The sequence below is a fragment of the Capra hircus genome, chromosome 11, assembly GCF_001704415.2.
Source record: "Capra hircus breed San Clemente chromosome 11, ASM170441v1, whole genome shotgun sequence".
Taxonomy (NCBI): domain Eukaryota; kingdom Metazoa; phylum Chordata; class Mammalia; order Artiodactyla; family Bovidae; genus Capra; species Capra hircus.
Genome location: NC_030818.1, coordinates 74,782,426 through 74,797,895, shown reverse-complemented (window position 1 = coordinate 74,797,895; position 15,470 = coordinate 74,782,426). Strand labels below are relative to the sequence as shown.

The window sequence follows — 15,470 nt, the reverse complement described above, 5'->3', positions numbered from 1 at the left end:
ACTCTGTGAATATTATATAACTAATGATTTTGAATATCATAAGTGATATGAGTTTATATGTTTATTTACTAGTCATTCTCTCATATTCTATAGGCTTTTTACAGCTTCATTCAGGAGTATCTCTCAAAGTGTTGTTCACATACTGACTGAATCAGAAAGCACCTGATTTGTCATTAAGAAACATAACCTGCTAAACTAGAACCTTTGGGTGGAGGTGGGATATTTTCAATGAGGGCCTCCAAAGGATTCTTAGCACACACAAGTCTAAGGATCTCTGGCATATAAAAGATTTAAGTATAGCATGATACACATCATCTTAAATGCTTCACTATACTACTCCTACAGTGAAAAGACTTCAATCATGACTCGGCTTATAAACAGCATTACAAAGGCTTCCTTCCCTCCAAAGAACTCTAGGGATTTAAGTAAAGCAAGAAAACCAAGATGCAAATACTACAAAATAATTATTTCAACACCATCTAATTAACTTCAAGCTTTGGGAAAGCTTTACCTACAAACCTGATACCAACAGTTCACCTTTAATAGGATGATCATAATGCTCAACTTTAACTTCTTCAAAGCATTTTACTAGTTAATTATAACCTAACCCTTTGAGGGAAGGCGTTGCTAGTTTCAGGATAAAAATATTTAGGAGAGATTATGCAATCTACCCACAGTCATTTAGCAATATGTCAGAGTGATTACAATCCATGAGCAGGAAAGGCATTTCAAACAAAGGGAATAATTTCATTTAACAAACATTTGTTGAGGACCTACTGTGCACATAAGACATGGCAGGGAGGACTAGATAATAGTTTTTAAAAAAGACTAAAATCTTCTTAAACCTTATACACAATCTATTAAATTGACAACTACAGTAATAATATATAGCAAATTATAGTAAGTACTATAATAGGAATAGGATTCCCTGGTGGCTCAGATGGTAAAGAATCTAGAAATACACAATTCTCTGAAAGCAAAAAATGGTAACTGCCAGCTGAGATGAAGGAAGACATCATAAATTATGTGGACTTTATTTTATAACAATAATGAAACACCTAGAATTGTCAGAGGAACATGATTCAATGATGTGATACATTCCAAGAGAGGTATAATAGTAATAATGTCAAATCATACAAAAAGTACAATAAGAAGTTGTCCTTCCCACCTAAGTGACTTTTTTTGCTAAACTCTAACCTTCTAAAATAGGTAGAAAAGCTTTCCAGTTTGTAAAAGCGAATTCCCTGAGTTTCTTAAACCATACTCATCAGGTACCACAAATATTAAATACTATTCTACCATAAATCTCCTAAAACTAGGTAAAAGAACTTAAGAATAATGAAACAGAGAAGAATTTTATGCTGCCCTGGTTTTCAGGGAAGGCTTCCTGTCCAGATTAGAATTTGTTCAGAAATCTAGAACCTGGACTTAAAAAACAAAAAGAATGTACCCAAGCACAGCATTAAAAAAGGAAAAACTCGAGGCAGTAAGTGAATTAGTAAACCAAGAGATTGATTCAAGTCCTGATGATGGATTCATACAGCATTATAAATGTAGAAAATAAGAAATTGATTCCAGAAAGTGGAATAACTAAGAGATTAGTAACACCAATATTAAATGTAAAGACAGGGTGGGCATAAAAAGTGGTTGCTGTGTTTTAGGAGCTGTGGAGTAAGGTGGAGGGCTGTGGGGGGAGACAGATAGTGTGCAGATGTTGATGGGAGAAATGTAACAGTGAGTTATGACTTTGAAAGTCAGGTTTAGAATTCTAGCCAGAAATCTAGGGAGATGTCTATCAGATTGTGGGAAACACAATTCTGAGACAGAGTGATGTGAGGACTATAGATAGATATGAAATTGTACTAAAAGGGTCATAGGTAACATACAGAGTGAAAAAAACAAGAGAATAAAAGTAAAAAAACCTTTTAAAAATGCCTACATTACAGAGATGAGCAGAGGATCTCACATAAACTAGTGAAAAACATAGTGTCTCACTCAAACAAGGGGTGTAGAGGTTGGTTATAAAAGATCAGATGGTATAAAAGCTGGTAAATGTGTGGACTGTTAATTAGGAGGTCACTGTAACTTTTTTTCCACTGTAACTTCTGATAGGGCAATTTCTGCAAAATGCTGAGGTGGAAATCACTAAGTGAAGAATTGAGTGAGTGGTGAGAATGTACAGGTGATAAACCACAAAGCTACTCTTGAAAGTGTCAGAATTAAGAAAAATAAGACAATAGTCTTAAAGAGGTTACAAAGTCAAAGAAGTCAGTGAAGAAACTTTTTTTTTTTAAAGAGACCTGGATTCTTGTAAATAGAAGAAAAGGGACCACAGAAGAGAATAAGCTATAATAAAAATTTAAAGAGGGGAATTCCCTGGTAGTCCAGTGGTTAAGACTTGGTGCTCTCACTGTTGGGGTCCATCCCTGGTTGGAGAACTCAGTTCAGTTCAGTCGCTCAGCTGTGTCTTTTGAACTGTGGTGTTGGAGAAGACTCTTTGTGACCCCATGGACTGCAGCACACCAGGCCTCTCTGTCCCTCGCCAACTCCCAGAGTTTATTCAAACTCGTGTCCATTGAGTTGGTGATGCCATCCAATCATCTCATCCTCTGTTGTCCCCTTCTCCTGTCTTCAATCTTTCCCAGCATCAGGGTCTTTTCAACTTAGTCAGTTCTTTGCATCAGATGGCCGAAGTATTGGAGTTTCAGCTTCAGCATCAGTCCTTCCAATGAATATTCAAGACTGATTTCCCTTAGGGATGGACTGGTTGGATCTCCTTGCAGTCCAAAGGACTCTCAAGAGTCTTCTCCAACACCACAGTTCAAAAGAAAAAACTAAGATTCCACAAACCATGCAGCAAGCCCTTTCCCCCCTAAAAAAAGCACGATAACTGATGAGGAAAAGATCCTCAAACAGAAAAGAAAAAACAGAACAGGAACAGCCCCTGTTAGAAAGTATATTGGTGCCATCAATCTGTTCCAGTTTCCTTTATAAGACAGCTTTTTCTTTCACCTTTTGAAAAAATGGGTACTCCTGTTTTCATGAGAAAGCTTAAAAGTGCAATTTTTTTTTCTTTCATTTGTAAAAAGAATTCACAGAGGCAGCAGTTACCATGACTTCAGAAAACAAAACTCACACTGCTATTTATTTTCTTAGAGCCAATACTATTCTACTATTCTACAAAGTCCTAAAACTTCAGGCACACAAAATATCCTAAAATTTCCTCAAATATCCCAAGAGCAACAGCTTACTAGTTTAATATTTCTAAACAATCATCATGAAAGACGATAGAAAGGGGGGAAAAATATGAGTGAGCTGAGGAGTTATAAAAAGACAAAAATAGTTTGTATCTCTTACAGTTTAAACTGAAATTTTCTTCCTGGAAGATAATATCTTTTTATCTGAAAATATTACATGATTTAAAATGACAAAGAGACAAAGGGCAGGCTAAAACATGCCAGACTTAAAAGAGAGCAGTCTCCTGTTGTAGCACGGCCACCGTAACTCAAAAACCACTGCTTACTTCATGTGCTGTGCTTAGTCACTCAGTCTGACTCTCTGCGGCCCCATGGACTGGAGCCCACCAGGCTCCTCTGTCCATGGGATTCTCCAGGCAAGAATACTGGAATGGGTTGCCATTCCCTTCTCCAGGGGATCTTCCCAACCCAAGGAATGATCCCAGGTCTCCCACAGTGCAGATGGATTCTTTACCATCTGAGACACCAGGGCATAAGATTGTTAAAACCAGGTTGAGGAAGTATTCGGTTGGCCAAAAACTTTCTTTGGTCTTTAAGTGAAAGACACATTTTTCACTTTCACCAAGAACTTTATTGAACAATGCATTCACCATTTTGTTCCATTACCTTCTATTACTTTTCAGGCAATTTCATAATTCCACCTTCCCAAAAGTTTTTATCTTACTGAGCAAAGAACTGTTCTAGGTACCTTTTATAGTCTTTTGAAATTTTTCCATTAAGAGAATTTTTGCAAAGACTGAAATAAATGAAAATCTGAAGGTGCAATGTCTGGTAAATACGGTGGATGAGCCAGAACTTCCCAAGCAAGCTCTAACAGTTTTTGCCCGGTCATCAGAGAAACGTGCAATCTCACTAAAGGTCTTCATGATAAAAGAATATGCATTTTCTGTTGACTAATTCCAGACAATTTTCATCGAGCACTGCTTTTAGTTGCTCTAACTAGGAGCAGTACTTGTTGGAATTAATTGTTTGGAATCTGCTCCTGCTCATAGTAGAGGACTGCCTTCCAACCCTACCATATACACAACATCACCTTCTTGGGATGACGATCAGCCTTTGCTACGGTAGGTGGTGGTTCATTTCACTTGCCCTACAATCTCTTCCATTCCACATTATTGTATGGTATCCACTTTTCATCACCCATCACATTGTTAAAATGGAACATTTTCATTACATTTAAGTAGAGAATTACATGCAGAAATGCAGTCAAGGTTTTTCCTAACTAACTTATGTGGAACCCGATCACCGCAGCGATGAACATAACCGAGCTGGTGAAAATGATTTTCAGCACTTGATTTGGTTATTTTGAGTATGTAGGCTCTCTTCCGCATAGTATAACATAAATTGTTCTCAATTACTATTTCACTTTGATTGGTGTCAACTTCAACTGGTCTACTCCACCATGAAGCATCGTCCAGTGATAAACTCTAGCATGCAAACTTCCCAAACCACTTCTGACACGTTCCATCAGTCAAAGCACTGACTCTACATGTTATACAAATGTTTCTGTACATTTCAGTTGCATTTTTACCTTTCTTGAAACAATAAAGTATAATTTGCTGAAAATGTTGCTTTTTTCTTCCATCTTCAATATTATAATGGCTACACAAAGATTCAACAATGTTGTAAGTTTGTTTAATGAATGCTGATGTGACAGCTGTCACCATACAGTCTAACAGAATTGTTTCAAATGGAGTTAAAGACAACTAAGTGCTACTAGGAAAAAAACAAACCATTTGCCCAAGCACTAAAAGTAACAAGTGTCTACAACTGCAGCCTGACGGTAGATAGTGTCAAGGACGGATACTTGCTTGACTCTGTAGTAGTAAGATAACTTCATAAGCTTATTATCTTCAGTGATCCATTCCTTCCACAAACAAAATTTACTAACACCTATTACTGTGTTACCTTGTTCCCGGGTGGCACAAGTGGTAAAGAATGCACCTATCAATGCACGAGATGCAAGAGACATGGGTTTGATCTCTGGGTCAGGAAGATCCCCTGGAGGAGGAAATGGCAACCTACTCCAGTATTTCTTTGCTAGAAAATTCCACAAACAGAAGAGCCTTGCGGGTACAGTTCATGAGGTCGGAAAGAGTTGGGTATAACTGAGCACACAAGTACATACATATTACTTTGCTAGATACTAAATATACTTGATGATTAAACAGTCTGTCCCTAAAGAAACTTAATTCCTAACTCCTTAAATTAGCCAGTAAAAAGTATATACGATGCTTGCTCCTTAGAAGAAAAGCTATGACAAACCTAGACAGTGTATTAAAAAGCAGAAACATTACTTTGCTGACAAAGGTCCATATAGTCAAAGCTATGGTTTTTCCAGTAGTCATGTACAGATGCGAGAGTTAGACCATCAAGAAGGCTGAGCATGGAAGAATTGATGCTCTCAAACTGTGGTGCCAGAGAACACTCTTGAGAGTCCCTTGGACTGCAAGGAGATCAAACCAGTCAATCCTAAAGGAAATCAACCCTGAATATATTCATTGAAAGGACTGACGCTGAAGCTGAAGCTCCAATACTTTAGCCACCTGATGCGAAGAGCCAACTCACTGGAAAAGACCCTGATGCTGGAAAAGACTGAGGGCAAGAACAGAAGAGGGTGACAGAGGATGAGATGGTTAGATGGCATCACTGACTCAGAGGACATGAGTCTGAGCAAACTCCAGGAGATAGTGAAGGGGACAGGGAAGCCTGGTGTGCTGCAGTCCACGGGGTTGCAAAGAGTCAGACTTGACTTAGCAACTGAACAACAGCAACAACTGCCAAAAATGTTGCTTCTTCCCTTCCATCTTCAATATTAAAATAGCTACACAAAAGTTCACCAATTTAGTAAGCTTTTTCTTTAAAGCACAGCTGATGTGACACTTGTCACACTATAACAAAATTGTTTCAAATGGAGTTAAAGATAACTAAGTGCTGCTGCTGCTACTGCTGCTGCTAAATTGCTTCAGTCATGTCCGACTCTGTGCGACCCCATAGATGGCAGCCCACCAGGCTCCTCCATCCCTGGGATTCTCCAGGCAAGAACACTGGAGTGGGTTGCCATGTCCTTCTCCAATGCATGAAAGTGAAAAGTGAAAGTGAAGTCCCTCAGTCGTGTCCGACTCTTAGCGACCCCATGGACTGCAGCCCACCAGGCTCCTCCGTCCATGGGATTTTCCAGGCCAGAGTACTGGAGTGGGGTGCCATTGCCTTCTCCAACTAAATGCTACTAAGAAAAAAAACAATTTGGCCAACCACTAAAAGTAACAAATGTGTACAGTTAGTTTCAGCCTAACAATGGATACAGTCTCAAGTAAGGATACTTGCTTGGCTTTGTAGTATTAACGTAACTTCATAAGTTTATTATCTTCAGTGATCCATTCCTTCCACAAACAAAATTTATTAACATCTATTACTGTGTGTTAGGAGAAGGCAATGGCACCCCACTCCAGTCCTCTTGCCTGGAAAACCCCATGGATGGAGGAGCCTGGTGGGCTGCAGTCCATGGGGTCGCTAAGAGTCGGACACAACTGAGGGACTTCACTTTCACTTTTCACTTTCATGGATTGGAGAAGGACATGGCAACCCACTCCAGTGTTCTTGCCTGGAGAATCCCAGGGACGGGGAAGCCTGATGGGCTACCGTCTACGGGGTCGCACAGACTCAGACACGACAGAAGTGACTTAGCAGCAGCATTACTGTGTTAGATACTAAACATACTTGATGATTAAACAGTCTCCCCTTCAAGAAACTTAACTCCTAACTCCTTTCATCAGCCAGTAAAAGATACAAAAATGTTAGTGCAGAGAGTTTTGGGGAGTGGGGTGCATATTGCTTTAGCCTATTTATAGAACAATTTGGCAAAAACTATAAAAATTTAAAGTATAATATACCTCTGACTCAATATTTCCACTTTGCCTAAAAGGAAAAGGTCATTTTATGTGACATTATTTATAATATTAAAAACATGGAGAAAACTAACTGTGTATCAACAGGGAAAAGTTAAAGTGAGGTGTAAAGATACAACAAAATGTTCAAAAGCTAGCAAGAAGGACAAATATGAAAGAATGCATATGATACATAGTTAAAGAGAACAAATAATTATCGTAAGTAGTATAAATAACCCATACTTACATGTGCAATGGTCTGCAAAGATATACACCAGCTTTAACAGTGGTTATCCCTGGGAAGAGCGAACTAAAGGAATCATGGGAGTGGGGAAAGTCCTTTAACTTTTTTCTGCGCATTTCCATATTATTTGAAATACTGATTTCATGACTTTAAATAAATATTTTGTCTAAGAGCTGAGGTAAAGAGTCTTGTGTGCTTCTTTCCCTTCAGTGTCTGACACATCAAGTCACTCAATAGATACTGAAAATTAAAGAAAGAAACTTCCATTTCCTGTTGAACTATTGCTTTTAAAATCATATGGCCTTAGGCAACTATCACTTCTCAATTCTCCCATCTAATAAACTTGGAGATTTAATTAGAAGAGTAAAAACTAAAACATGAAAATTAAGTTACATTTTTTAATTCATTTAAAATACTTCCAAAATTTTCATACAGAAACTACCCCAGTTTCTCTCATGTTTGTACACATCTCTCAAAGACATTTCCCCTGTTTCTATATACATATTTAAAATTATTACAATGTGACACTGATTAAGAAGGTACAGTGTGCTGGGGCTTGATTTTGTTTTTTAAAATTGGATTCCCTTAACTTGCACAATCAAGTATACAACTGCAACACCCACCCTAAATGTGAGCACTGAAGTATACTTTAGATAAAGGATGTTAGTAAGCTATAAGGGAAATGAACTTTCATCAAGCAACTTCAAGGTCCCTAACAAGTAAGCCACTTAACAGAGGTACCAAAATGCTCAACAGAGGTCTGCAACAAGAAGCATTGAGTCTTATTTACTCAAATTGTTGTTCAGTTGCCAAGCTGTGTCTGACTCTTTGCGACGCCATGGATTGTGGCATGCCAGGCTTCCCTGTCCTTCACTATTTCCCAGACAGTGAACTCATGTCCATTGAGTCAGAGATACCATCTAATCATCTCGTCTTCTGTCACCTCCTTCTCCTGCCTTCAATCTTTCCCAGCATCATGGTCTTTTCCAGTGAGTCAGCTCTTCACATTAGGTGCCCAAAGTATTGGAGCTTCAGCATCAGACTTTCCAATGAATATTCAGGGTTGATTTCCTTTAGGATTAATTGGTTTGATCGCCTTGCAGTCCTAGGGACTCTCAAGAGTCTTCTCCAGCACTACACTTCAGTTGGACTTCCCTGGTGGCTCAGATGGTAAAGTGTCTGCCTACAATGCGGGAGACCCAGGTTCAATCCCTGGGTTGGGAAGATCTCCTGGAGAAGGAAATGGCAACCCACTCCAGTATTCTTGCCTGGGAAATCCCCTGGACGGAGGAACCTGGTGGGCTACAGTCCATGGGGTCACAAAGAGACGGACATAACTGATCAAATTCATTTTTACTTACACAATTCAAAAGCATCAATTCTTTGGCACTCAGCCTTCTTTATGGTCCAACTTTCACATATCACAAGTCCCCAGACTTAGTCTTTTTACAGGGATTTTTTTCCCCAAACCAGCTTTAAAATAGTAGGAAACAAAAATATTGCCAAAATATCATCTTCACATTATATGCCTGCTCCTCTCCCTACATCCACCCCCTGAAAATCAGGCAGCAAGCAATTACTGAAAAAAATCACTGTCTTGCATTTCATATCCCCACAGGCTACTGTTCATTCTTCTAGTCTCAATACTAAACACTACAACTCCAGATAGCCTAGTAAAAATCTGCCTACATACAGTTATTTTCTGACTGTACAATGGCAGCCTTCTTCACTTTTTCAGATATTTGTGAAAACTGAATGAACAGCATCAAACAGTAGTGATAAATACAGATGAGACAGTAAGAAACAGATGTGTAAAAGATGACTAGACTTAAATATTACCCTACTACTAATGCCTATTAGGCCTTCTACAGGCCACTTAACCTCTTCAGCAATTCAATTTCCTCAGCTGTAAAATAAGGATACCATCACCTGCCTCATGGGGTTACTGCAGGGGTTGAATAAGACAGCATTCAACACCTGGTATGAGATGCTAAGTAAACCTTAGTTTACTCCTCTCCTTCTTATTAGGATACCACCAAATGGGCCAAATTGTTGGGCAAATTGCAACATGTAAATACAGCAAAACTGAAGACCACTAATATGAAAATAATTTCAAATGAAGCTACTTTCCATTCATTCATTTAAAAACTCTTTACTGGCAGTCCAGGGGTTAGGACTTGGTGCTTTCATTGCAGTGACCCAGGTTCAATCCCTGGTCAGGGAACTGAGATCCTGCAATCTGAGTGGTGGAGAGGGGAGAAGAGGAGACTGTTTATTGAGCACTACATCTGGAAGGCACTGTTGCAGGCACTCAGGATATAGGTATGAACACGACAGTCTCTATCCTTAAAGAATATCAAAGAGTTCCACTCAAAACACCCAGTGAGTAAAGGATCAGCACTCTTATCACACTGAGAATCCATGTCATCTGGCCTCTACCTTGAATTGACTTTTTCTGTTAACAATTTCTCAGGTATATTCCACATGCATACTTAGAGCCATGAAGGTGGGGACTGTGTTTTATTTACCCTCTATTCTCAGAGTTCAATCCTCATAATTTTTACCCACTAGATTGGTTACTTATTATGCTATCCATTCACTCACTTAACAAGTATTTACTAAGCATCTTCTATATGTCAGATGATGTACCAGGCCCTGGGAATACAGCAGTTGTGGGGAAAATGAAATATAGTGCCTGGTCCCAGGGAGCTTATAGACTACTCTAATAGAAGAGTCTAGGAAAGAAAGACTTTAACCAAAGGTATATATTCTACCTACAGATTAAACAATCTAAAAATGAAAATTTAAAAAATCTTATGCCAAAATACAGCTCAAAAGCATCTGAAGTTTAGAATCTTACAGCATATACTCAAAATATCTAAACGCTAAAACAAATCACGACCTATTAATTTTAACATTGCTTTTCTATTGTTTGATATAAGCAACAAACAACACTTGTCTCTCTAAAAATTGTCTAATGCATATTTAAATAAAGTTAGCACATTTTACATATGGTTTTCCCCCTACTTTTGTACTTCCATAGAACTTTTTACCCAAAATTCTATATGTTTTTTACTCAATGACTCATTTTTCACAAAATTCTCCCCCAGAGCAGACACATAACAGATACATAAAACATTCCTAGTACAAGATCAAAAACCCAAATATCAAGAAACCACTCAGGAACGTACACAAATGAAACCTCATTATGTGTGTCCAAAAGGAAATGCCAAACACATAACTCAAAATAATACGGCATTCTCCTAACGTGGAACCTTAAAGAGACAGGATCACTCCCCACTCAGGTGCAGACACTGGCTGGGCTCCTTACTTCTCATAACACATGTTAATCCTATCACCTGTCCACTGAGCTTTCAGAGGTTACAGGTTTACCTATAATCAGTATTTAGAAGACATGTAATCAAGGATGTATCCAAGGATGGTTAAAAAGATTATCTGCCAAGGAAAATGACTTGAAGAACTAGTATGCATTCACTTCTACAAGTGTAAATTTCATCCATGACCTAAAAAACTGCAAGTTTATATATCTGGACTACCAGAAATGGCCAACAAATGAATTTTTTTTAAGTTTCATTTTCAGTTCAATCCTGGAGATAAGCCTATGAACTTTATAGCTGCTTTCAGTTCAAAACTGTGACAGGGGAAATTGTTTTACAACATTACACAATACCACCTATATGGTGCTCCATATGAATTTGACATAAGGAAAAATTTGCTCTACTCTGAGGAACTTGTATTTTTCTCTACTTATCTGAGAGTTATATATATGGTTATATTTCCCTCTCAGGCTTCTTTTCCACGTTTAACCCTCAACTTCCACCATGCAGCTTCTATTACACTGGCAAATGAATGAATGTTGGAAAAGAAAAAGTACAGAATGATAAAAGAGCCTATTAAAGAAGGCCTGAGAGATTTTTTCCTAAAATATAAAAATCAAGCAGATTTACCTATAAAGTTACTCAAGATATGTATTTTGATTCTCTCAACTAAGATTCAAAAAGCACAAAAAGCTAGTGACAAGCCAAAAGTACCAACAAATAGGCCTAAAAGAGACTAAAAAAAGGCGGGGGGGGGAGTTGAAATATTTTTTAAAAATTGCTTTCCGTTTCTGACTGCAGCATGAGTTTGCTGCAAGTGACTCTTAGCAAATAAATGCTAATTAACTGACCTAAAAGAGGTCAAGTTTTATACATGTTAAACAAGCAAACAAAGCCAAGTATATAGGAGAAATTATTACATAAGAAACTGCAGAGCACAAGTCAACTTGACATTAAAATAGTGTAGGCACAAAAAAATCATTCCAATAACCTACAATATGTATCATGTTTATTTTACCACCTTACATACACTTGGGGAAAAGGCAAAGCTATGACAGCTCATGGTCCTAAGGCTTTTTAGAGCAAATAAAATGTCTCTAGACACAGTGGATCAAATAGTCTAAAATGATAGAGGACAGACTGGGTGGGAGGTGAAATCAGCATCACCTATAAAGTGAAGAACATCCCACAAAAATAGAGAAAGGGGAATCTCTTCATTTCATATCATATTAAGAGGACTACATCTCTTACCACAAAAATAAGTCTCCTAAAGCAACAGCACAAGCAACCCCATTTTCCACCAAATAAGTCTTTATAGATATTAGCAAATGTCTAAGACACACAGACATAGAGGGTGCCTTTTAAGTACACCAGAAAGGGTGAGTCAAGAATGCTAAATTCTTGCAACAGAAAACAAACTTGAAAGGAAGAGCTTACCAAACCCAAATCAACCCATTTCAGAAATATACAGCAAAGAAATATACTGCATGCTTCATAAATATACAGTCTATAAACTTAAATTTAGAATTATAACTTATCCTCTTCTAAAGGACAATACAGGATTAGTAAATATCTTAAATTTCTCAGCAAAAGCAACTAGATCATTCCAGCATCTACTCGGATCAGAATACAAATCTTCTTAAAGCGGGAAATAAAAAAAATTCAAAGTAAATATTCATTGGCCTGTTGTTCATGGTCTTTTTAAACCATTTTGAAAGGACCTTTGAAACAGTTTCATTAGTATCTCTCTGGAAAGAGCTCTAACATCTTTCATTCTTCTAGCAATTTAAAAGCTACCACATGTTCATTTCCACCTTAGATTATTGATTCCTTGCCTTTTAACATCTCCATAACAGCTGCCTGACAAATTACCTCACCTCATTCCTCAGGGGGTAAGGACAGCATAATATCCATGAATTCAAAAATGGGACCACAAAATGATCAGTGACAGATGAGCTAATTGCTTCAGATTGAGACACTGCTCTAGAATAGACGAGGCATTCATAGCATGATACAATTAAATGCTTACACTCTAAATATTTTATTTGTACTTAAGGGTACAGGGAAAACCTATCTTGCTTTTATTTTAAAATAGATGTTAGCATCAGAAAGTCAGTAAACTTGTACGTGTTTGGAATAATTTCAACAGAAAGTCGAGAATAATTATTCTGAATAGTATGCACAACTTTCAGACTCAGCTTTCTTATTTCCACCTAAGAGAGCTGTAAGACCCAAAATAGTCTACTCATAGGGCAATTTAAAAAATATTTCCAGATTTTACCAAAGTAAAGGCCAAACATATTTTCAAAGATACAACATATTTCAGAAAAGTAAAATAAAATGTGTCTATTGTATTTGCCTTAGTTCATTGTGATTAGTGTCAGAACAGTATGAGATAGAGAAAAAGCATACACAAACATAATCTTGTAAACACTTATATAAAATATTGCTTTTCTCCCCTAAGAATAATAAAATGGTGTGGATTTAAAGGAGTTATTTTAAATGAACAATGTCCAGTCAAACTACTCTTAGAAAATTAGTCTCTCTCTTGACAGAAGCAACACTTTCTTTCCTAAATTCATAACCAATCTCATAACACAACCTTATCGAGTCCTTTAAAGTGATAAAATATACGTACTAACTTAGAGCTTTACCTTGTAATAAATTTCGGCATCTACCACTTTAAAAAAAAAATACTAAATCATCACCGGTATTCTTCAAATGTCACTTTCGCAGTAATGGGACAACGGTGGTGTTAACTCATCTTTTATAAACTATTCGTATTACCCAGACGAAGACATCCAAGAAACCAAACAATCTGGAGATGATAGTGCCTACTACCAATAATATTCGACACGTTTCTTTCGACATGCCCCTTTTGCGACCTGAAGGCTGTACTAGAAAACTCTACCGAGTCCCTTCTAGAACCCCGGTTAGCGGGCTGGCTGATTCTAAACATCACGTTTGATCGCTCCTGCCTGGAGAGGCGATAGTGTTGATTTTGTTTTTAAAGTTGCTGTCAGAGCAGCTACAAACTTTTTTCAGCATCCCTGCCTGGCTGCCAACTGGAGCTCTCCGCTCACTTCCTCACCAACTTGAACCACCCCCAAACAGTTTGAGAGTAAACGGGAGTTAGACACCGGCAAGAGCTGACACACTTCACAAGAAGGGTTTGACACCGCAGAAAACTTTCACTTCTCCTCTCCAGCCCTTCCAAACGGGGACTCTGGCCCCTCGCTCATGCTCCCCTAGAATTCCTCTCTCAGGCCGGACAAGGACACAGAAAGGAGGCTGTTCTGATGTCCCCGAAAAGACAAACACACCCCCCCCCCCGCAATAACCCTCACCCCTGGACTCAAGTCCCGTTCTTCACACAAAAGACCGCGGCCAGCAGAGCTGTCGCGGCCCTACCTAGCCGGCTGCCACCCTCCACCGCACCCGCAGACCGGGTCTCAGCCGCCCGATCGGTCCCCACCGGAGGCTTCCTGCTCCGACCCGGCCAGACAAAGCCCGGGCGGCCGGGCGGACCTGCCAGCCTCCGGACTCGGGCCGCCGCGCTCTTACCCGGGCCTCATCCAGAGCGACGCCGGCGCCGCCGCTTCCCCCGGCCTTGGCGGCGGGGCAGCTGGCAGCACGGGTCTTGGAGGAGCGGGTCCGAGAGGAGATGAAATGGCTGCTGCCTCCGGTCGCCCCGGGCTCTACTCCGGCCCCAGGCCCAGGCCCAGGCCCGGGCGACTTAGATCCGAGAAGGCGCAGAGAGCTCTTCCGGGTGTTCACCATGGTCCAGCCAGGAGGACGGGGTCCACGCCGCGCTAGCGGCGCCGGCCGCGCCGGGGAGACCCAAGGAAGGCCGGCCCGCTGGCCGGGCAATCAGGGCCAGTGGAGCCGGGCCGGGAAAGACAAGCCGAACCAGACTCCGCGGAGCGCAGACGAAGACAGGCGAGAGCAGGGCAGAAGAAGGGAAGTCGGCGTGCGAAGACAGGTAGCGGGAGACGGGAGCGATGCTCCGGGCCGACGGCTCAGACTCTGCCGGCTTCGCCCTCCTCAGCGGGAGCCGAACGGAGCCGCCATTTCTGCCCCTTTCTCTCCCGTTCTCGCTCTCGAGCTCCGTGCGTCAGGGCTCCAGCGCCGCAGGGCCGACGAGACCGCTTCCGGCCTGGCCGCTGCGGGGCGCTGCAAGGCCGGCCAGCCCTTCTCTTGCCGGCTTTTCCCTCCTCTTCCCCCGCCCCTCCAGTAGGCCCCTCCCAGCGGCGCGCTGTCAGCGCTCGGCGGCCACGGAAGGGACGCTCTGGGCTGTTAGCTCTATGGTTTCCAGGTCTGGCCAGCGGCCGAGGAAGTGAGGATGAGAAAAACCAGAAAGTGCTCGGGATGAGCTAGCGCGCTGGAGTCGGTCGTGGAACCTTCATACCCGGCCAGGCCTGGCTACACCAGCATCCCCACCATCACCCCCAGGTGCCCTGGATGGAGCCAGAAAGGACTGGCAAAGGCCGAGGATAGAGGGGGACCGGTGCAGAAGAGGGCGTGGTGACCTGAGTGGGAATCCCAGGGATACCCAGGGACCCCAAGCCAAGACACTGAACTTGAGTCGTACTTTTCAGGGCTAGCAAAATGTGAATGATAATTGTGATAAAAACAGATCTGTGCCGTATCTGGCACATGGTTAAGCTTAAGAAAGAACTAACACTAGAGCCCTGCGTCTTTAAACAAAGCAAGGCACTGTCGTTTTCTGTAACCTTAGCCAGAC

General features: G+C 40.6%; 1 protein-coding gene across 2 annotated transcripts in view; it reads right to left on the bottom strand.

Annotated features, from left to right (window-relative positions):
- The window catches only part of ATAD2B (ATPase family, AAA domain containing 2B), a 127,355-nt gene extending 112,446 nt beyond the window's left edge, over positions 1-14,909 (bottom strand). For both annotated transcript variants that reach the window (XM_018055586.1, XM_018055587.1), the window contains exon 1: positions 14,291-14,909. In XM_018055586.1, the coding sequence (XP_017911075.1) occupies positions 14,291-14,506 (216 nt within the window). In that variant the 5' untranslated portion in view covers positions 14,507-14,909. The remainder of the gene's footprint in view (positions 1-14,290) is intronic.